The sequence below is a fragment of the Orcinus orca genome, chromosome 10 (genome assembly GCF_937001465.1).
Source record: "Orcinus orca chromosome 10, mOrcOrc1.1, whole genome shotgun sequence".
Lineage (NCBI taxonomy): Eukaryota > Metazoa > Chordata > Mammalia > Artiodactyla > Delphinidae > Orcinus > Orcinus orca.
In genome coordinates, this window is record NC_064568.1 from 46,001,536 (window position 1) to 46,022,410 (window position 20,875).

The 20,875-nt window shown below is 40.8% G+C and overlaps 1 protein-coding gene across 4 annotated transcripts in view; it reads right to left on the reverse strand.

Annotated features, from left to right (window-relative positions):
• ANO10 (anoctamin 10) overlaps nucleotides 1-20,875 on the reverse strand; it is a 209,954-nt gene that overhangs the window by 57,246 nt on the left and 131,833 nt on the right. For 3 of the 4 annotated variants that reach the window (XM_033402071.2, XM_033402069.2, XM_033402068.2), the window contains one exon: nucleotides 1,086-1,202. In XM_033402071.2, the coding sequence (XP_033257962.1) occupies nucleotides 1,086-1,202 (117 nt within the window). Of the gene's footprint in view, nucleotides 1-1,085; nucleotides 1,203-3,299; nucleotides 3,557-20,875 lie in introns of those variants that run through there. The other variant, XM_033402070.2, reaches the window with a different exon arrangement.

Below are 20,875 nucleotides of genomic sequence, written 5' to 3' on the forward strand. Positions count from 1 at the left end.
TACACACACCCGTGTTCATAGCAGCACTATTTACAATAGCCAAAACATGGAAACAACCAAAATGTCCATTGAAAGATGAATGGCTAAAGAAGATGTGGTCCATATTTACAATGGAGTATCACTCAGCAATTAAAAGAATTAAGTAATGCCAGCAGCAACATGCATGGACCTGGAGATTATCATACTAAGTCAAGTAAGTCAGAGAAAGACAAAGATATGATCTCACTTATATGCAGAATCCAAAAAAAAAAAATGATACAAATGAATTTATTTACAAAACAGAAACAGACTCACAGATTTAGAAAACAAATTTATGGTTACCAAAGGGGAAAGGTAGGGGGAGGGATAAATTGGGAGTTTGGGGATTGACATATACACACTACTATATTTAAAATACATAACCAACAAGGACCTACTGTATAGCACAGAGAACTCTGCTCAATATTCTGTAATAACCTAAATGGGAAAAGAATCTGAAAAAGAATAGATATATGGATATGTGTAACTGAATCAGGTTGCTGTACACCTAAAACAAACAACATTGTAAATCAACTATACTCCAATGCGAAATAAAAATTAAAAAAAATAAACACAACTGAGGGACTTCCCTGGTGGCACAGTGGTTAAGAATCCGCCTGCCAATGCAGGGGACACAGGTCCGAGCCCTGGTGTGGGAAGATCCCACATGCTGCGGAGCAACTAAGCCTGTGAGCCACAACTACTAAGCCTGTGCTCTAGAGCCCATGAGCCACAACTACTGAGCCCATGTGCCACAACTACTGAAGCATGCGTGCCTAGAACCTGTGCTCCACAACAAGAGAAGCCACCGCAATGAGAAGCCCGCGCACCGCAACGAAGAGTAGGCCCCGCTCGCCGCAATTCGAGAAAGCCCGCGTACAGCAACGAAGACCCAACGCAGCCAAAAATAAGATAAATAAGTAAAAATTAAAAAACTGCAATCTTCTATACTTATTTAAACTGGTAACTTCAAGGCTGAAGTAAAAGCTGAGAGTGAGTTCTCTGACTTATGTTTCCTGGCATTTGCTAAAGAAATACATTTTTATTTTCAGGACAGTTGCCCTTACCTGCTGCTTGAGTGCCTCCAAAGACTCAAATTCCAATCTGGCCAGTTTCATCTGGATATGCCGTGGCTTATCAGGTATGGCAAATGCAAGGATGAACTTCAAAGCCAGGAGTGCGTGCTGGAAACAAGAAAGAGCACACGTTACAGGGACACATTAGACCATGTGGGTGAGGAGACAAATCAGCACCTCAGCACCGTGATCCTTCTCGTTAATCTTGGGTCACTTCTAATTACTGGCCTGTGATGTATCACAGATCAACCAGGTCCATGAGTTATATTTAATCCATCCCACTGTGGCCCATTCAAGAATTATGGACTTACTTTGCTTTATTCTTTTAAAATCAGTTATTCCCTTAAAATGATACCATATACTACTCTCAGTGAAAAATAAAGTTTATTCTGAGAAGTCTCCCACCAAATGCTTTTTTTAATGCATGTCTTAATCCCCAATGTATTTAGTGTGCAACGTGTGCAGAGCCAAACGCTGCTCTTTGTGTAACAACATCCTCCCCTGTGCTGTACTTCAGGCTGAGTTACGTGGAACGTGCGTGTGCCTTTTGGTGCCTTGTATCCTCTGCATCCCCAGTAGTGTCTGGTGCAGTTTCTTTCATGAAATGACAATCAATAAATATTGATGAGTTGATCGACTGCAATGTGCTACCTTGTGTTGCGGACTCCACATATTGTGAGGCAGAAATGTATACAGAAATGGAGAGTGTATCCTTTATATTATGTAAAATGTATCCTTTATAACATGGGAAACTTAGAACCTGGCTATTTTATTTCCCTTCTACACCAACACCATACAGAGGTTTTCTAACTTAATAATATGAGGTTTATAATTATGCTCCTTTCTCTGCAGAAATAAGCCAACAGGACTGCTTCCCCTGGTAAGCCTGCTCCTCAGATGCACAGCCTCGACTCGATGCTTCTCTAATTCTGCCTCCATCCTGTGACCCAGGATCAAGACCCACAGGAAGCTGAATGATCCTTAAAGTTGCCTCTTTGATGACAGCACGAATTACTAAATATTAAAGGCTGGATAATACATTTTAAAGGTAGGAAATAATTAAAAGGCATTAAGAAAATCAGTGAAGGAGATGGAACAGGCTGTAAGAAATGTTGCATTGAATTATTGACAGAAAAGGAAGACAGCTGAAAAAAAATAAGTGAATTCCTTACTGTGATATTTTCAAAAGGGGGATAAAGGATAAATAACATGTGGACATCTCCTGGGAGAAGCATGAAATAATGAAGGAAATCAACATCGTGCCGGAACAAGCAATAATTCAATACAAAAACTTGAAAACCGGCAGAACCCCAGGGAAGGCCAGGCACTGCCTGGTATTAGCAGGAGATCTGGAGCGGACCAGGGATGGGCAGTCAGGCACTGGAAGATACTGATTAGGTGTCTACAGTGTGAAAACAAGAAGGGAAAACAGATGACATCATGTGTTATAATTCTGAACTAAGTGAACTGAATTAACAGGAACCTGCAGATAATCAACAAAGAACAAATGAATAATTTAGAAAGAGCTACACTGTGTCATTATTTCATTCCACTGGAGCACTGAGATATAACTTTATATAAGACTTAACCTCTTCAGTAGAATTGTTAGACAAGAAATAAACAAATTAGTGAATGGAAAGAAATCCGTATTTTTCAGAAACTGTGTGTCCTCAAGTTGCCAGAGCCCCACCGTGACCCGGTCACTGGCCCCATCCCATCTCTCTTAGCAAATCTGTCCCCATTTTCTCTTCTCTGGAGTCTCGGGAGGAATTATTGAGAAAGGAGACCCTGTCAAGCACTTCCCTTACAGGGGACCTGTAAGATGTGTCAACTCTTCTTTGGGAACCAGGACTGGCTGCTGGGTGACTGGGCAAGGCTGCCACAGACCTCGGTGCTCATAGTTTCCATAGGAAATGTTCATAAAGCTCTCTTGAATTGAAAAAACGTTGGTATTCATTAGACAGTTTTAGTTAAAACAGGAAGTCATTTTAACATGGTTAAAACACTTATGCAGCAACGAGCTTTTATGAGTGGTTCTCTATGCTTTACTTCCCCCCAAATATTCTATAATAAATGCTTTTAAAAGCCCATATGGAGAGAAATCATTTTCTTTGGAACTACACTTGCAAAAAAGTTCCTAGTAGACCTGCTTATTTCAAGCTTTTCACGTCCCACGTAACAACCCCAGGGTCACGCTCCTTGAAGAGCCCTGCAAGCTGCAGAGCCGGCACTCTTCACTGGTTCCCACGCCACCAGAAGCCAGCAGGGCAGTAGCCCTGTGTCCATCGCTCCATTCATGACTGCTGTGCTGGCCACTGCAGCGAAAGGGCTGATGTCCTGGTGCACAGTCTAGGTGGGGAGATGGGTAAGGACAGGCCATCACAACGCCACGCGGGAGTGTTACTGGCAGGGTACACACATGAGACCACGAGCGCTTGGACCAGCAGGTCAGAGAGGGCTTCCTGAAGATATAAGTTTGAACAGAGACAGGATGGATGAGAAGGAGTTAGCCAGGCAAGGAGAGGGGGCTGAAGTGCTTCCAGAGAGAGGGCAAACGGACAAAGGGATGGGGGCTGAAAAGAGAGGGGCTGCAGAGGCAACCAGGAGCCCGGGCACACAGGCAGCAGAGGAGGCGCTGAAAGCATGTACGCAGGAGTGACTCAATCAGATTTCTCTGTCTGTGGCAAGGGGCGTAGACGAGTGTGGAAGTGCAGGCAAGTGAGCAGGGTGACCTGAGTGTGCGTTAGAGCAGTGGGGCTGAAGCTCCAGGAGTGACTGGAGGGCTCGTTAGCAGCAGACTCGCCAGACCGCCATGACTCACGCACTGAACTGATAAGCACAGGACGGGGGGCAGGCCAGAGGGGAGAAGGGGTCTGCGCGGGCTGTGGATTTTCAGATGTCTGTGGAGTGTCTAAGTGGACATGTCCAGCACGCAGTACGGTAGCGGAGGCAAGGAGGCAGAGATTTGGGTCACTGCTGTATGTGTGTAAGCGGCAGATAAAGCCATGGGAGTGGACGAGATTTGCAAGGCTGTGTGGTGAGAGAGAGGAAAGACGAGATGGCAAGACAATGGCAGAGGATGGAAGTGGGGGAACCGAAACATGCATGACGAGCGAGGGAGAGGGGCCAGCAAGAAGCCTGATAAGCAGCAGGCGGCAACTGGCAGAAATCTAGGAGGTTCTGGAGTTTCAGAAGCAAAGGGGAGAGAAAGAAGCCAGTCAAGGAGGGTGTCGGAGGGTCAAGTACATGAAGCCTGAGGGGGAACATATAGGTTTATCCACCCGGAGGCCTCTGGTGACCCTGGTGGGAGTGGCTTCGGCTGAGTGGTTGCAGAAGCAGGACTCAGTGGGCTGGGAAGGGACTGGCAGGCAAGGCTGGAGGAGGGAGGTGCCGACCACAGGGTTCAGAGAGTCTTCCTGCAAAGGAGGGGTGAGGGACGAGGGGGCACCTGGACAGAGACCTGTGCTGGCCAGGTGTTTGTTCTTTAAAGGCATAAGTCCTAAACATGTTGAGATGCTTTGGGATGGAACCAAGAGAATGGCCAAAGGTGAAGCTCCTGGAAGAAGTTCCAAGGCACAGAGCCAGGCTGCTGGGCCAGGCAGGGGCTTAGCCATAAACAGGGGGTCTGGTGTGGTCCCTGTCGAGGAGAGAGAGCTGACCACGAGGCACTAATTTGAGACTTAAGAATTTTAAAACACATTTATTGCTTAGAATATGCAATTCAATACTTAAAAATGAGGAAGGAGAGGTGGGAATTACACATCGCATTCTCACTTTTCTTTCACAGAGCTAATCGCAAATCATCATTAAATATCCTTTCCTCAAAACAGATAATCATAATCTTCAGCAGAAAGAAAAAAGTGTCTCAGAGAACAAAATAAAAATGCCAACTTTATTAACTAGATTGGAAGAAATATCAACATCTTCACAATGAAATTTTGTTTGGATGGTAGCACTTTGGGCAACCTCTTTGTCTTTAGTCTTTAACAGACATGCATTACTTTTGTACGAGGTAAAAAACACTTATGTGAAAAAGAACGCAGGGATTCCACTCATTTAAAAAACGAACTACACGTGCCCTGCCAGGCTCCTAACCCACCTGGCCACCACTGCCCACATGCCCAGTAAACAGACCCAGACCAAACAACCTGCAGCTCAGAGAGTCTGGCTTTTAATCGGGAGTCCAAGAAGCTGGCAAAAGCAATCACACATTCTGCAAATGACTGAGCACAAGGATGCAGGGCCAGACTGCTTCAGTGGTGGCCTCCTCCCACCTTACCTATCAAAACCTTGTCACACTGATTTTTCCCCCCACTTTGCTACACTCTCAGAAGTTTCACCAATTTTAGGTTTATGTGGCATAACACACACCATCTTTAAAAAGGGAAACTATTCTGGCAGGGTTAAGAAGCATCACTATTCACAGATACCTGTTAATTAATTAGCTGGCGTTAGCAAACACTCTCTCTCTGTCCTCCCCCTCCCCGATAACCTTGAGACCTTGGGGGTGGGGCGGGGAAGGCAACACAGGGTAGCAGCTTCAAGGAAGAGGGGTAAAGAGAAGCAGAGAGGAACCAACATTGTCTGAATGATCAGGAAGGGATACATTACCCCCCTCTTTCTTCTTAGTGGGTTCTTGTACCCAGGATCCAGAATTCAAGTTGAGCATCGTGATGGATTTAAATAAGCTTTTGTAGTCTAGCCTAGAAACCTAAATAACATTTATAGCACCGTGCTTCAAAAGATTAATTTTTAAAATCTCGTTTATATTTTTCATACAGAAAATCTGTTTCAAGGCTGGGAACTACTTTACACTAACTGAACAGAGGAAAAAAATTGTGAAAAGAATTTTAGCTATTTTTACTTGTTTTCATAAATAAGAGAAAGCCTAAGATAAAATACAAATCTGCTCAGATTTGAAGAAAAACACTCAAAATGAATAGCTGGGTTGGCTTTTCATAGCCTCTTTATGAAAAGAGAAGACATTTTACGGGCCATGATTGTGATTCTTCACCAACGATCTTCCTTTAGAGTGAAACTCACAAAATTTATCCTAAACAAAGTAAAGGAGAAGAGAAACAGTGAGGGGTGGGGTGGGGAGATGGGCAGAATTTTTAAACTAATAAATACGAAGAAGTTGGCTACCCATGACACTATAGTTCAGGTAATGATTATAGGGTGTCTTGGTTGGGAAAGGGAAAAAGAACGGGACCAGAGAAAACTGACACTCAGAAGCTACATGTTTTCTGGTGCCAGCGGTAAAGTACTGCCCACTCCACCATCACTGTGTCGCTCACCTGTGGTCACTGCACGGCTGTCAGACTCTTGGGAGTCTCGTGCCAGGTGCACAGAGAGTGAGAGGAACCCTTTTATTTTAAAAAACTAGAAAATTCATGATATGATCAACAGTAGCAGCTGTGTTTGTAGCAGTGTGTCCCCAACCCTGTCTCTTCTGAAATAGAATATGCAAATTAGAGTTGAATTCATGGAATTCTGAAAAGTTAATTTGATTTCTACAGTGGTAGGTCTGCCACATTACCTCTTTCCATTCAGAGCTCACTGAATAAAAGAAAAGTCCTTCAGAAAAGCATCCTCTGCTGATTATCAGACAAACTAAATGTGAAGTACCAATTAATAAGAAATGATTAGTGAAGCTGAGATTGAAAAAAATTATGGAATTAGGCTCTTAAGGAAAAAAAAATCAGGGATTTTCATTTTAAGATGGCAGATCAAGCATGCACATGTACTTCTTCTACCTCCCCAGGGTCCCCTGAAATGACAGAAATATAGTCTAAAAAGAACAAGACTGGAAAACAAGAGAATTTTCCAGAACTTCTGAATATAGAACCTATGGAGTGGAAAGTGCTGCTCAAGTCTCCTGAGACAAAGGCAGGTCCTCCCAAAGGAGCCTCAGAAGAAGATGTCAGATTCAACCCCACAAAAGGAAAGGATTGGGGCAGGGAGTCAGCACCAAAGTGAACGCATTAAAGAACTACCTTCAGAAAAGCTGGGGCCATAGGAAGCCCTTTCTCATGCCACCTTATAACAGACTGACTGCAAGTTCTACTCTTGCACTAAAGCCGAAAACCTGCCCTTTAAAGAAAGCATGTGATCTTCTGGGAGAGTTCCTTGTGTGGGGTTGCCAGGCCCAAGAGAGAAGCTGAGCCTAAGGTCATACCAGACTCTTATTTAAAGACTTGGAGACCAGAGTGATGTCAGCTGTATGACAGGATAGGAAGTCCCAAACCTTGTTCCCCCACAGAGACACTGACTTAAGAACAACATACAGTCCAAAAAGCCTTCATGAGAACTTCAGAAAACAGCTAAGAAGCTACAGTACTCTAGGGAAGCACAAAGCTAAAAACAGCTGCCTTAGAATGAGTAAGGGAGTAAGAAAAGCTGTTGGATTTCACCTATGATACCTTTCCTCCAAGCTGGCACAGCTCAGCACAGTTGGGAGAAAACACCCAACTTGTGAATAGAGACGTGTAACATACATTCAATGTACGTTCCCTCTTTTCAAGGGACTTCCCTAGGAACTGGTTTCTGTCTCATTAGACTCAGGGCACTGGAGAGGATCCTGCATACTGTGGATGCCTGGGGGGCCAATAAAAACAAAGGAGAGATTGCTGAAATACCAGAGAACCTGCAGTACTGAAGACAGAGACCAGAGGGAGGAAGAGATTACAAACTCCTAAAAAAGAAACCAGCAGACTTCCCTACTTGGGAAAATACATGCACAAGCCTAGAAAAGACACATCTCCAGAATGTTTGAGACATTCCCAGAATCTCTAGCTGGGCTGACTGATGGAGGTCTTTGCCTGTATGAAGCTAGTTTGTGAAGACTGGGAGAGATGGCTGTTTTTTCAAATGCCCAAATCTCAGCAAAAAAATAACAAGGAACACTAACAAACAGAAATATGACACAATAAAGGAAAGTAATAAATCTCAAAAAAAGACCCTAAAGAAACAGAAATCTACGAAGTACATGACAAAGAATGCAAAACAATCATCTTAAAGAAGCTCAGTGAATTATAAGAGAACACAGACAAGTAACCGAAATCAGGAAAATGATGTGTGAACAAAATGAAAATACCAACAAAAAGATAGAAACTATATATAAAAAAAAAAAGAACTAAACAAATTCTGGAACCGAAGAATGCAATAACTGAATTGAGAAGTTCACTATATGGGTTCAGCATCAAACTTGTTCAAGCAAAAGAAAGAATCCATGAACTCTAAGACAGGTCACCTGAAATTACTGAGTCAGAAGAGCAAAAAGAAAAACGAATCAAGAAAGATGAAGAAAGCTCAAGATACTTAATGACATCAGCAAGTATTACCAATATATGCATTATGGGAATCTCAGAAAGAGAAGAGAGAGAAAGGGGGAGAGAGCTTATTTGAAGAAATAACGGTCAAAACCTTCCCAAATGTGAGGAATGAATTGGACATCCAAATTCAAGAAACTCAAAAGACTCCAACTCAGATGAACCCAAAGAACCCCATACTGAGATACACTGTAATCAAACCATCAAAGGACAAAGAGAGAATCTTGAAAGTAGCAAGACTGTGTCACATCATGTACAAGGGAGCTACCGTAAGATTATTAGAAGAGTTCTTAGCAGAAAAAAATATAGGCCAGAAGGGAGTAAGAGGATACATTCAAAGGGCTAAAAGAAAAACCCTGCCAACCAAGAATACTATATCCAGCAAAACTGTCCTTCAAAAATGAAAGAGAAATAAAGACCTTTCCAGATAAACAAAAGCTAAGGGAATTCATCACCACCACATCTGCCTTACAAGAAATATTAAAGGGAGCCCATTAAGCTGAAAGGAAAGAATGCTGGACAACAACACAAAAGCATATAAAATTATAAAGCTTTCTGGTGAAGGTAAATAAATAGACAAATACAGTACACAGTAATGGTGGTGTGTATATCACTTTTCATTCTGGTATAGAATTTAAAGGATAAATTCATAAAAATAACTATAACTATAAAATTGTGTAATTTGTGACATCAATAACAAATTGGAGGGGAGATGTAAAGGAGTAGACATTTTGTACATGACTGAAGTTTCTATTATTTTAAAATAGATTACTATATATACTATAAGATGTTTTACGTACTCTCCATGATAACCACAAAGAAATACCTATAGAAAACACATAAAAGAAAAATGAGAAAGAAATCAAAAACAAGTCACTCCGAAAAAAAATCAACAAAACACAAAGGAGTACATCAAGAGAGGCAAAGGACAAAATAACTATAAGATATACAGAAAAAATGAATAAAATTGCAATAATAATTTTGTTACTACCAGTAGTTACTTGAAATGTAAATAGATTATATTCCCTGATCAAAAGACATGAGAAGCTGAGTGGATTAAAAAAATAAGATCCAGGACTTCCCTGGTGCAGTGGTTGAGAGTCTGCCTGCCAATGCAGGGGACACGGGTTCGTGCCCTGGTCCGGGAAGATCCCACATGCCGCGGAGTGGCTGGGCCTGTGAGCCATGGTCACTGAGCCTGTGCGTCCAGAGCCTGTGCTCCGCAACGGGAGAGGCCACAACAGTGAGAGGCCCGCATACCACAAACGATAAAAAATAAAAATAATAAAAATCAGATCGTATCTGTTTATAAATGAAAAGATGGTAACTCTTAATTCTGCTCTTCATAAGTCTTCATTCCAATTCAGTTAATACTGCTTATATGCATATACTAATGTTCTGTGGAAGGCCACAATGTCACTGTCTGCAGTTTTCACTCTGAACAAATGTTTCGAACAAAAATATACTTCTAAATTGAGAACTTGTGCCAGAATATAATGGGCTTTACATTTCAAGCACCAAACCATCCCAGTGGCATCAGCGAATTAACTGGGTGATGGATGACAGAAAGGTCCTAAACTGCATCTCAGAATCTGCAAAGAAGAAAAGCCTAAAAGACTGGGCAGGAGAGGGTGGGGGGTTAGATTTTTGCCTAACCCACTGTGGACTTTTCACTGCCACTGTCATTGAGCAAATAATTGGTTTGCTTAATTATTGAAACATTCTGCTTTATATGTTTCCCTGAAGCAAGATTTGTCATATTTACTACTGAACATATGCTTCAACTTACTATTTCTGCAACTGACAAATTTATACAAAACCTAATAAAACGCTTCAAAAAAGACTTACAAGCACTTCTGGTTTCAGCTCCAACATGTAAAGAGTTTGGAAGACATCATTCCTGTCAATACAACAAGAAAAAGCTGGACAAACTGAAAATTAATGACTTCTTTGACCTGTCTGAGAAGTGAGGACAAACCACCACCCCAAAAAGTCTGGAGAGACAGGTGTATCCAGAGAGATAAAGCAACAGAAGCTGGAACAGAAGCTGCTGGAGCCATAAACTAGCAGGAACACTTAACTGGTAATTTTGATGAATTGCTAGTGGTTGAGTGAGACTAGCGTGAGTGAGAAACCCCTATGGGTTGCTGCCTTAGGGGGGTCCCCATACTTCCACAGGCTTTCCCTCCAGGAACTCTATCAGGTTCCCATGGTGAGGATACAAGAAGGATCCCCTCATGGGTCTTGCAGGAGAAGAAGAACAGGCATGAGGAAATACTATTCAGAACCTTCTCCATAACAATGGCTTACCCTCCAGGGGTAAGGACTTAGCCAGGGAAAATTCTGAAACTTGATTTCAACTGGGATAGGGAAATTCTTCCCTGCTCCAGCCCCCTCCAGCCATCCTGTCTCACTTAGGGAGAAATAAAGACAAAAACATAACAAGTCAACAGAGGTCAGGGTTTCAAGGAAATAGACCGGGAACTCTGCAGACAGAGAAGGGGAAGGGGATGGGGATGGGTGGAAAAGCTATACCAGGGATGAACACTTGTCCTGAAACAGTGCCCCCCCTAAAAGACTGAGATTTAATTGGAAGATTACAGAATGTGTCCCCTCCCCAACATGTTCTCACACACCAACAGGGCTCAAGTATAACAACAGTGGGTTATAGTTACATGGGCTGTAAGACACAGACTCTCCCTAAGGAGGAAAACATAGGGAAGCCCATAGTAAAGAGGAGAAACGAAAACAAGGATATTAGAGGAACTTAAAGCCTCTGGTACCTATAGCCAGAATAAACAGTGAATACAGCCCAACTCCTAGACAGATTAATGTAAATTCTCAAACTAAAGGTCTATTATTTACCTCATCTGCTGCCCCATAGAGCATGTCTGACTTTCAACACCAAATTGCAAGGCATGCCAAAAGGCAAGGAAAACACTCTGAAGAAACCATCAGAACCAGACTTGGATATAACAGATTTGGAAATTATCAGGAAGAGAATTTAAAATAACTATGATGAATATGTTAAGGGCTTTAATGGTAAAAGTAGGCAAAATGCAAGAACAGATGAATAATGTAAGCAAAGAAATGGAAAATCTACAAAACAATCAAACTGAAATGCTAAAAATCAAAAAGACTAACAGAAATGAAGGATGCCTTTGATAGGCTCATCAGATGACAGGAGACAGTTGAGGAAAACCCAGCACTCTCGAAGATAGGTCAAATGAAACTTCACACAATGAAATGCTAAGAGAAAAAGAATGGACAAAAAGAAATTAGCCATTAACTGTGGGACAGTATTAAAAAGGTGTATCACGTGCATAACTGTGACACTAGAAAGAGAATAAAGAGAGAATGGAGCAGAAGAAATAACGGCTGAGAACTTTCCAAAATTAACGACAGACACCAAATCAAAGATCCAGGAAGCTCATAAAACATGAAGCTGGTAAATACTAAAATATCTATACCTAGTCATTATATTCAAACTGCAGAAGACCAAAGACAAAGAGAAAATCTTGAGAAGACGGGAGAAAAACACCTTTCCTACAAAGGAACAAGAATAAAATAGAGCAGACTTCTCATCAGAAACCATGCAAGCAAGAAGAGAATAAAATGAAATATTCAAAGTGTGGAAAGAAATCGCCAGTGAACTAGAGATATAAACTCTAGCTGAAATTATCTTTCAAAGGTGAAAGAGAAGTAAAAACTTTCTATTATTTCATAAGTTATTATTCCAGAAGTCTGAGAGAAAGAGAGAGCGAGAATGAATATGAATGACAACCCACTGCTACCAGATGTGCCCTGCAGGAAATGTTAAAGGAAGTTCTTCAGGCAGAAGGAAAATGACGTAGGTCAGAAACCTGGATCTACAGAAATAAAGAGTGTCAGAGAAGGAACAAATGAAGGTAAAATAAAACATTTTATTTTTCTTATTCTTAATTGATCTAAAAGATAACTGCTTGTTTAAAGCAATAACAGTTATTAGGTGATTATAGCATATGGAAAAGTGAAATGAATGATAGCTATGTTTTAAGGGACAAGAGGGAGGAATTGGGAATACTTTATTATAAGGTATACATGTACCACACTACATATGAGGTAGTATAGTACTATTTGAAGGTGGATTAGATTAGCTTAAAATGTGTATTTTAAACTTTATGGCAACCAGTACAATGTTTTTAAAAAGAAGTATAGTTGGGCTTCCCTGGTGGCGCAGTGGTTCAGAGTCTGCCTGCTGATGCAGGGGACACGGGTTCGTGCCCTGGTCCAGAAAGATCCCACATGCCGCGGAGCAGCTGGGCCCGTGAGCCATGGCTGCTGGGCCTGCGTGTCCGGAGCCTGTGCTCCGCAACGGGAGAGGCCGCAACAGTGAGAGGCCTGCAAACCGCAAAAAAAAAAAGAAGTATAGTTGATAGGCTAAGAGAGGAGATGAAAAGGAATCATACAAAATGCTTAAGTAAAACCAGAGAAAGCAGGAAAAAAAAAGGGAGAAAAGAAATAAAGAACAAATGTAGCAAACAGAAAACTGAAAAACATGGTAGACATTAATCCAACTACATCAATAATCATTTAAAAAATGCACGGTCTAAATACACCAATTAAAAGACAGAGAATATCAGAGAGGATAAAAAGCAAGGCTCAACCATATGCTGTCTGCAAGAAACACATCTTAAATATAGGGACTCAAGATAGGTTAAAAATAAAGAGATGCATGCAGTTCTTGGTTTCTAATACCATTCTCCAATTGAAAAAGAACCCGAGCTCCTTGGAGAACTGGGTGATTCTAGGACTGGGGCAGGAAATATATAAAATGAGTCTGGAACATCTTATAGTGACAGAAAATAAGGGAGTGCTCAAAAAGCAAATACACACACACACACACACAATGGGGGTATGTCAAAGAGACTCAAAAGCCAACCAAAAGAGCCCCCAATGGCCAAAGCTGGAATAATTTGAGCAACAAAATAAAGTAGTATTGGATGATATCCCAAAATATAAAATAAATATCCATGAGCCTATACTGATACAAACAAATGATCGAATAAATAAATGGGGAGAAGAGACTAACCTCCCTTGTGGAAGAATTCCAAATAATTTATATAGATAGCTCTCAAGATCATTACACACTAGGGCTCAAGAGCCCATGTAGTTCAGCAAGGAATGCTTCCTACCTTTCGTTTTCCGGGGCTCATTAAGATACCGTATCCATACCTACTCCTTGGAGAACTCAGCAGCAATATCCTGTTTGACAGGTATTGCCTTAGTGTCACATTTTACATCTTTGCCAGAGCAAGGGAAATAGAAAAGTAGTTGCATAGAGGCAGTGGATGTAGAAGAAAGAGGAGGGGAAAAAAAAAAGCCAACTGGAAAGTCTGCTCTAAAAGAGAATAACTTAATACAACTGAATAGGGAGTTGGTGTCAAAGAAGAAAAGGGCTAGAACTTTTTACAGCTACACATTTAAAAAACAGATCGAAGATAAAATTTTACATTTTCCACTGACATACTTTCTGAAAGGAAATACTATCTTGCTACTTTTTCTCTTCTTAAATTGACTAGAGATGCTTAATGAACATTACTGTTAGAAAAGCAAAAAAAAAAAAAAAATCTGAACTACTTTTGTGGCAAAGTCAGGTTTTCACTGGGAACATTAAACGACCCTCACAGTTAAAAAATAACTTTAACAACTCACCATATTGCAAACACCCAAGGGAAGGATTTTCATACAGATAAAAATAATTTCTAAGGTTTGACAATAGGAAAAAGCAATTTTTCCTAGGTATTCTAGGTTTATAGTAAATATTCACGTTTTATAATTCTTTGTTTTTTGAAATGCATGTTTGAAGGCAGTATAGTCACATGGTTAGGGGGAAAAAGGCATATAGTGAAAAATTTCCTTCTTGCCCTTGCATCTATCTGCCCAGTGCCCTGCTGTGCCCAGTGCCTACATGTACAAGCGCCAACTAAAGAAGGTGACTCACCATCCTGTTCTATGAGAATTATTGATAAGTCATTTGCTACCGCAGTCACTGACCTTCAACACACCCTGAAAGGAATGGCACAGATCAGGAATGTGGCGCTTAGTGCTCTGGGAATACTGGCAGAATAGGCCTGCAAATGGACATTTTCAGGAGAAATCTTTTATGAACCTCGATTCTCACATCTTCCCACACTTAGACCAGCATTAAAACCACTAAGATACCTGTTCCCTGTGACTAGCAGCAACCTTGTAATGAGATGTGTGCTTGATTACCTTGATACCTTGATTATCCTTAGCCAAGATCACCTATATGCTCGAGACAGGCTGGGACCTGGGACCTGGGACCTGGGACTTGAGAGCCTTTGCTGCAGTGCTTGCACCTGGACAAATGTCTCCAAGTAACAAAATACAAAGAAACTATAAGGGACTAAAAATAACTGCATGCATGTGCAGTTGGGGCAAATTGTGGACAACAAGATACAAAAAGACCCAAAAAAACCCATCTGACACTCCTGAAGAGCCCTGAGCAAAAACAGGGTATGGAGAGCAAAAGCAGGGTACTGTGCAAGCCCCTTGCACACAACAGCACCAAAAGGGTGGGCAAAACACCTAAGCCAACCCTCTGGCCCGACCTTTGGACACACCCCTACCCTCACCCCATGGAAGGAACCAGCTCGCCCCCCCTCAGGGAGTGAGCAAGGGAGCCTGTTACTTGTTTTTCTCCCTGCAGGAGCCCCAATAAAGCCTTGCCTGAATTTCTTGTCTGGCCCTTTATCAATTTCTATTGATTGGGGAAGGCCAAGAACTCTGGTCGGTATTGTGCATGACCTCCCCCATTACCTCTTCACAACAGTTTCTCAGAGCTATCTGAGAGGCTATCCCTGGGCCATAATCCTCAGTAAAACACTGGATAATCTCAATTTACAGCTCTTATGTTGTGTGTGGTTTTTTTCAAGTCAACAGGACTATATTATTGTTATTCTCCATTTTTACACGAAAGGAACATACAGCAAAAGTGTTCTGCATTTTGATTTTTGTACTTATTAATATTAGAGTGCTTTCATATTTGTACATAGAAAGCAGCCATAATTTACTTAACCAGTCATGGACATTTATGTTATTTCCAATATTTTGTTATTATTAAGGACGCTGCAATGACTATCCCCACACATTTATCATTTTGCACACATGCAATTATATTTGTGGGATAAATTCCCAAATGTAGAATTGTTGGGTCAAAGCTGTTGTAATTTAAGTAGATTTTGCCAAACTGTCTCATATGTGGTGCTGAGCCAGTGTGCACTTCTAGCCGCTGCGTATGAGGGTGCCTGCTTCCCCACAGCCTGTTGACTCAGGGTAATATCCCTCTTGTGGATTTGCAACAGTGATAGGTGACAACTAATATTTCAGTTTAGTTTCACTTTGCATTTCTTACTCAGTGGTGTTAAGTATCTATTTCTATGCTTAACAGCCACTTGCCTTTTATTTATTTGTGAACTTTCTGTTCACAATGAAAAGCATCGGAGAAGACTGAGGGATTGGAGGAAAAGGAAGGAGAGGAAGAAGAAAGTACGCTAAATTCTGTACAAGTACAAAGAACTTGACTTCTGGCTTAAATTTAATGTAATTTATACTAGAACATGTTAAACTGTAATGATTTTTTATTATTACTTTTTATTGAGAGATTTTATTTTTAGAGATATTTTAGTTTTGCAAAGTAACTGCATAGAAAGTACAGAGAGTTCCCATATACCCTTCACTCCTCCAGTTTCCTCTATTATTAACATCTTGTGTTAGTGTGGTACATGTGTTACAACTGAAGAACCAATATTGATACACTATTATTAACTAAGGTCTATAGTTCACATTCAGGTTCATTGCATGGGTTTTTACAAATGCATAATGTCGTGTATCCACCACTGCAGTATTATACAGAATAGTTTTACCACCCTAAACATCTGTGGGCCACCTCTTCATCCCATCCTTCTTCTCTCCCTAACAAACTCCTGGCAACCACTGATCTTTTTACTGTCTCTATAGTTTCGCCTTTTCTAGAATGTCATATAGTTGGACTCGTAGAGCATGAAGCCTTTCCAGACTGGTGTCTTTCACTTAGTAATACGCATTTAGGGTTCCTCTATATCTTTTCATGGCTTGATAGCTCATTTCTTCTTAACAGTGAAAGCACTCCATTGTATACATGTACCATAGTTTGTTTATCCAGTCAGTCACTGAAGGATGTCTTGGTTGCTTCAAAATTTTGACAATTATGAATAAAGCTGACATAAACATTCATGTGTAGCTTTTTGTGTAGACGTAAGTTTTCAACTTACTTGGGTAAATATCTAGCAGGGCAATTGCTGGAATGTACGGTAAACCTATATTTAGCTCTGTAAGAAACGGCCAAACTCTTTTCCAAGTGGCTGTACCACTTTGCAATCCCACCAGCCATGAAAAAACTGTTGGGTTGTTTATTTATGGGCTGTTATGTTACATTTTAGGAATTCTTCGTATGTTTTATATACAAGTCCTTTAGGAGGCATGTCTTTTGCAAATATTTTCTCCTAGTCTGTGGCTTGTCTCTTCAGTCTCTCAAAATTATACTTTGCAGAGAAATTCTGTAATTTTTAAAAAGTTCATCTTATCAATTATTTGTTTCATACTTTTGGAACTGCACCTAAAAAGTCTTTGCCAAATCCTAGGTCACCTAAATTTTCTGTATTATCTTCTAGAAGTTTTAGTTTTGTGTTTTACATTTAGGTCTCTGATCCATTTTCAGTTAATTTTTGTGAAAGGTGTAAGGTCTCTTCTTTCACCAATACCACACTGTCCTGATTTCTGTAGCTTCATGGTAAGTCTTGAAATCAGGAAGTGTCAGTCTTCTGACTTTGTTCTTCCTTCTTCATTATTGTGTTGACTATTCTGGGTCTTCTGCCATTCCACAAAATCTTTAGAATCTTTGTCGAAATCCAGAAAATAACTTGCTGGGATTTTGATTGGGATTGCACTGAATATATAGATCAAGTTGGGGAAAAACTGACACGTTAACAATCTTGAGTCTTTTCATCCATGAACATGGACTATCCAGACAGGTAGATTTTCTTAGATTTCTTTCATCAGAGTTTTATAGTTTTCCTTATCAAGATCTTGTACATATTTTGTTAAATTTATACTTAAGTAATTCAACTTTGGGGGGGTACTAGTGTAAGTGGTGGTGTGTTTTTTATTTCAAATTCCAATTTTTATTTCTGGTATATAGGTAAGCAATTGACTTTTGATCTGCTAGTTTTTACCACTGTTTTCTGAGTCAAATAGAAAAACAGTTGTCTACATGTCTGTGAATGTAAAATAAAAATATAGAAAATCTGATCCCTGAGTTGGTGAAAAATTACATATCCGGCTTTTTACCCTTACCAGATGCAGACATCTTAGAGAGTTCCCTGGTTATGATAAAGAAATTTTATATTAATAACTTTGCCATTTTTGATCTGTTTTTAAAAATCAAGTGACAAACTTGAAATAAGATTCCTGAACAAAATACTCAAGCCACATGAGCTAAAGTCATAATACTGTGCATTAGAAAATGTGAATGAGAACATTTATGTAGTCTCTTGTGATGCAACAGAGCAACAGGTTAAAAAGCACTTCTATTAAACTGTGGAATAGTTCTGAAAAACTTCTGTGAATGGATTATATGTTTGACAAGTCCAGTATTCTTTTCTATTGCTTAGGCTTTATAATACACAGTACTAATAGTAGTATACTATGTAGTCTTAAAATTAAGACCAATATAATAAGAAACTTTCCTTATTTTCAAAGTATATCACAGCACAAATTTGAAGTCTGCAATGTCAACATTACTCTGGGCTACGTCCCCTAAGTCCATTCTCACAGAAATAGGTGCTTAGGGAGTTGACTTCTGAGAGGAGCAACACTCAGAATGTAAGGGAATTGAACAGGATGCTGGGACACTCCACCCACATGCCCCATCAGGACTTATTCCCCCAGCTGCTGGAAGCACACCTCAACTGAAGAGACCCACCTTGCTGATGGTCACCCCCTGCACCTGAGGCAGCCTGCACCCAATGACTAGTTCATGAGGAGTGGTGACCAAAAGCTTGGCCACCTCGTCCCAACTTGGGACGACTGTGTACGGCCAGCCCAGCTTCAGAGCTCCCTGTGGGATCAGCAGAGGTCTTCGTTGAGACTGCACTGCTGCCCACCTTCTCCCTCTGCTCATTCCTGCTTCTTTCTCCTCTTTTCATGTGTTGATTCTCAAGAGCTTTCCCTAATGAATGTCCTGCATACTAGGCTCCTCTCAGAGTTTGCTTCCCAAGGAAACTGGTAGCAAGGCATCTGGGAGGCTCCATCCTTACTCCAGGGAGCTGGAATTGCAAGATCACGAAAGGGTTTTGGAACTCTTAGATGTACAGCCAGAGCAAGTGAATGAAAGTGGCTTTCTGTTGTCAGTGGTTTTCTACTCCCAATGGTGTAAGGCAGTTTGGCGACGTGGTAAACCCCTAAGGTTTGATACTAAATTATTTTTCCTACTTAAAAATCCACCCTCAAGTGTGGAGAAAAGGGAACCCTCTTGCACTGTTGGTGAGAATGTAAAGTGATACAGCCACTATGGAGAACAGTATGGAGGTTCCTTAAGAAACTAAAAATAGAACTACCATACGACCCAGCAGTCCTACTACTGGGCATATACCCTGAGAAAACCATAATTCAAAAAGAGTCATGTACCACAGTGTTCATTGCAGCTCTATTTACAATAACCAGGACATGGAAGCAACCCAAGTGTCCATCGACAGATGAATGCATAAAGAAGATGTGGCACATATATACAATGGAATATTACTCAGTCACAAAAAGAAACAAAATTGAGTTATTTGTAGTGAGGTGGATGGACCTAGAGACTGTCATACAGAGTAAAGTAAGTCAGAAGGAGAAAAACGAATACCGTATGCTAACACATATATATGGAATCTAAAAAGAAAAAAATGGTTCTGAAGAACCTAGGGGCAGGACAGGAATAAAGACGCAGATGTAGAGAATGGACTTGAGGACATGGGGAGGGGGAAGGGTAAGCTGGGACGAAGTGAGAGAGTGGCATGGACATATATACACTACCAAACGTAAAACAGATAGCTAGTGGGAAGCAGCTGCATAGCACAGGGAGATCAGCTTGGTGCTTTGTGTCCACCTACAGGGGTGTGGTAGGCAGGGTGGGAGGGTGACCCAAGAGGGAAGAAATATGGTGATATATGTATATGTATAGCTGATTCACTTTGTTATACAGCAGAAACTAACATACCACTGTAAAGCAATTATACTCCAATAAAGATGCTAAACAATAAAAATTTTTAAATTTAAAAATTAAAAAAAAAATCCACCCCCAAAGGCTAAAAATTCATTACTAATAAAACAGGCTGAAACGCAATTCTAAAACAAACTTACCTAACACTCTAGGCTTGTAAATTGGTTCTCCTTTGTTAAAAAACCGCTTTAGTGATATATCATTATCCCATTTAAAGTGTACAATTCAATGGCCTTTAGTATAGTCACAGAAGTGCGCAACCATCACCACAGTCAATTTTAGAACATTTTCCTTACACCTCCATAAACACCCATTCTCTTCAGCCACCATCCCTTAAATATCCCCTATCCCTTTGAGCCCTAAGCAATCACTAGTCTGCTTTCTGTATCTATAGATTTGCCTATTCTGGACATTTTATATAAATGGAATCATACAATATGCGGTCCTTTGTGACTGGCTTTTCACTTAGCGTCATGTTTTCAAGTTTCAACCATATTGTACAGCATGTGTTAGCAGTTCATTTCTTTTTACTGTCTAATAATGCTCCATTATATGGATTAACCACATTTACTTATCCATTCATCAGCTGATGGACATTTGGGTTGTTTCCATTCTGGCGCTATTATAAAAACTACTACATTTCTATTGCGCATACACCTAGGAGTGGAACTGCCAAGCTAAAGAAGAGTGGCAGGAAGAAAAGCAGGTGATCATAGGGTCCTGGAAGCCAAATGAAAAAAATGTTTCCAGGAGAGGGGAGTCAAGTCAGATGAGAAACAAATGGTTAAAAAAAAATAGAGAGAGGGCCTTCCCTGGTAGCGCAGTGGTTGAGAGTCCGCCTGCCGATGCAGGGGATGCGGGTTCGTGCCCCGGTCTCGCGGGATCCCACATGACGCGGAGCGGCTGGGCCCATGAGCCATGGCCGCTGGGCCTGTGCGTCTGGAGCCTGTGCTCCGCAGCGGGAGAGGCCACAGCAGTGAGAGACCTGCGTACCGCAAAAAAAAAAAAAAAAAATAGAGATGACTGTGTATTAACAGCCTGCTGGTCTCTAGTGACCTTGGGAAGTGGCATTTAGGTGGAGTGATGATTCAAGAGAAAATGAAGAATAATAATTGGAGACAGTGATCATGGACAACTTTTTTTTTTTT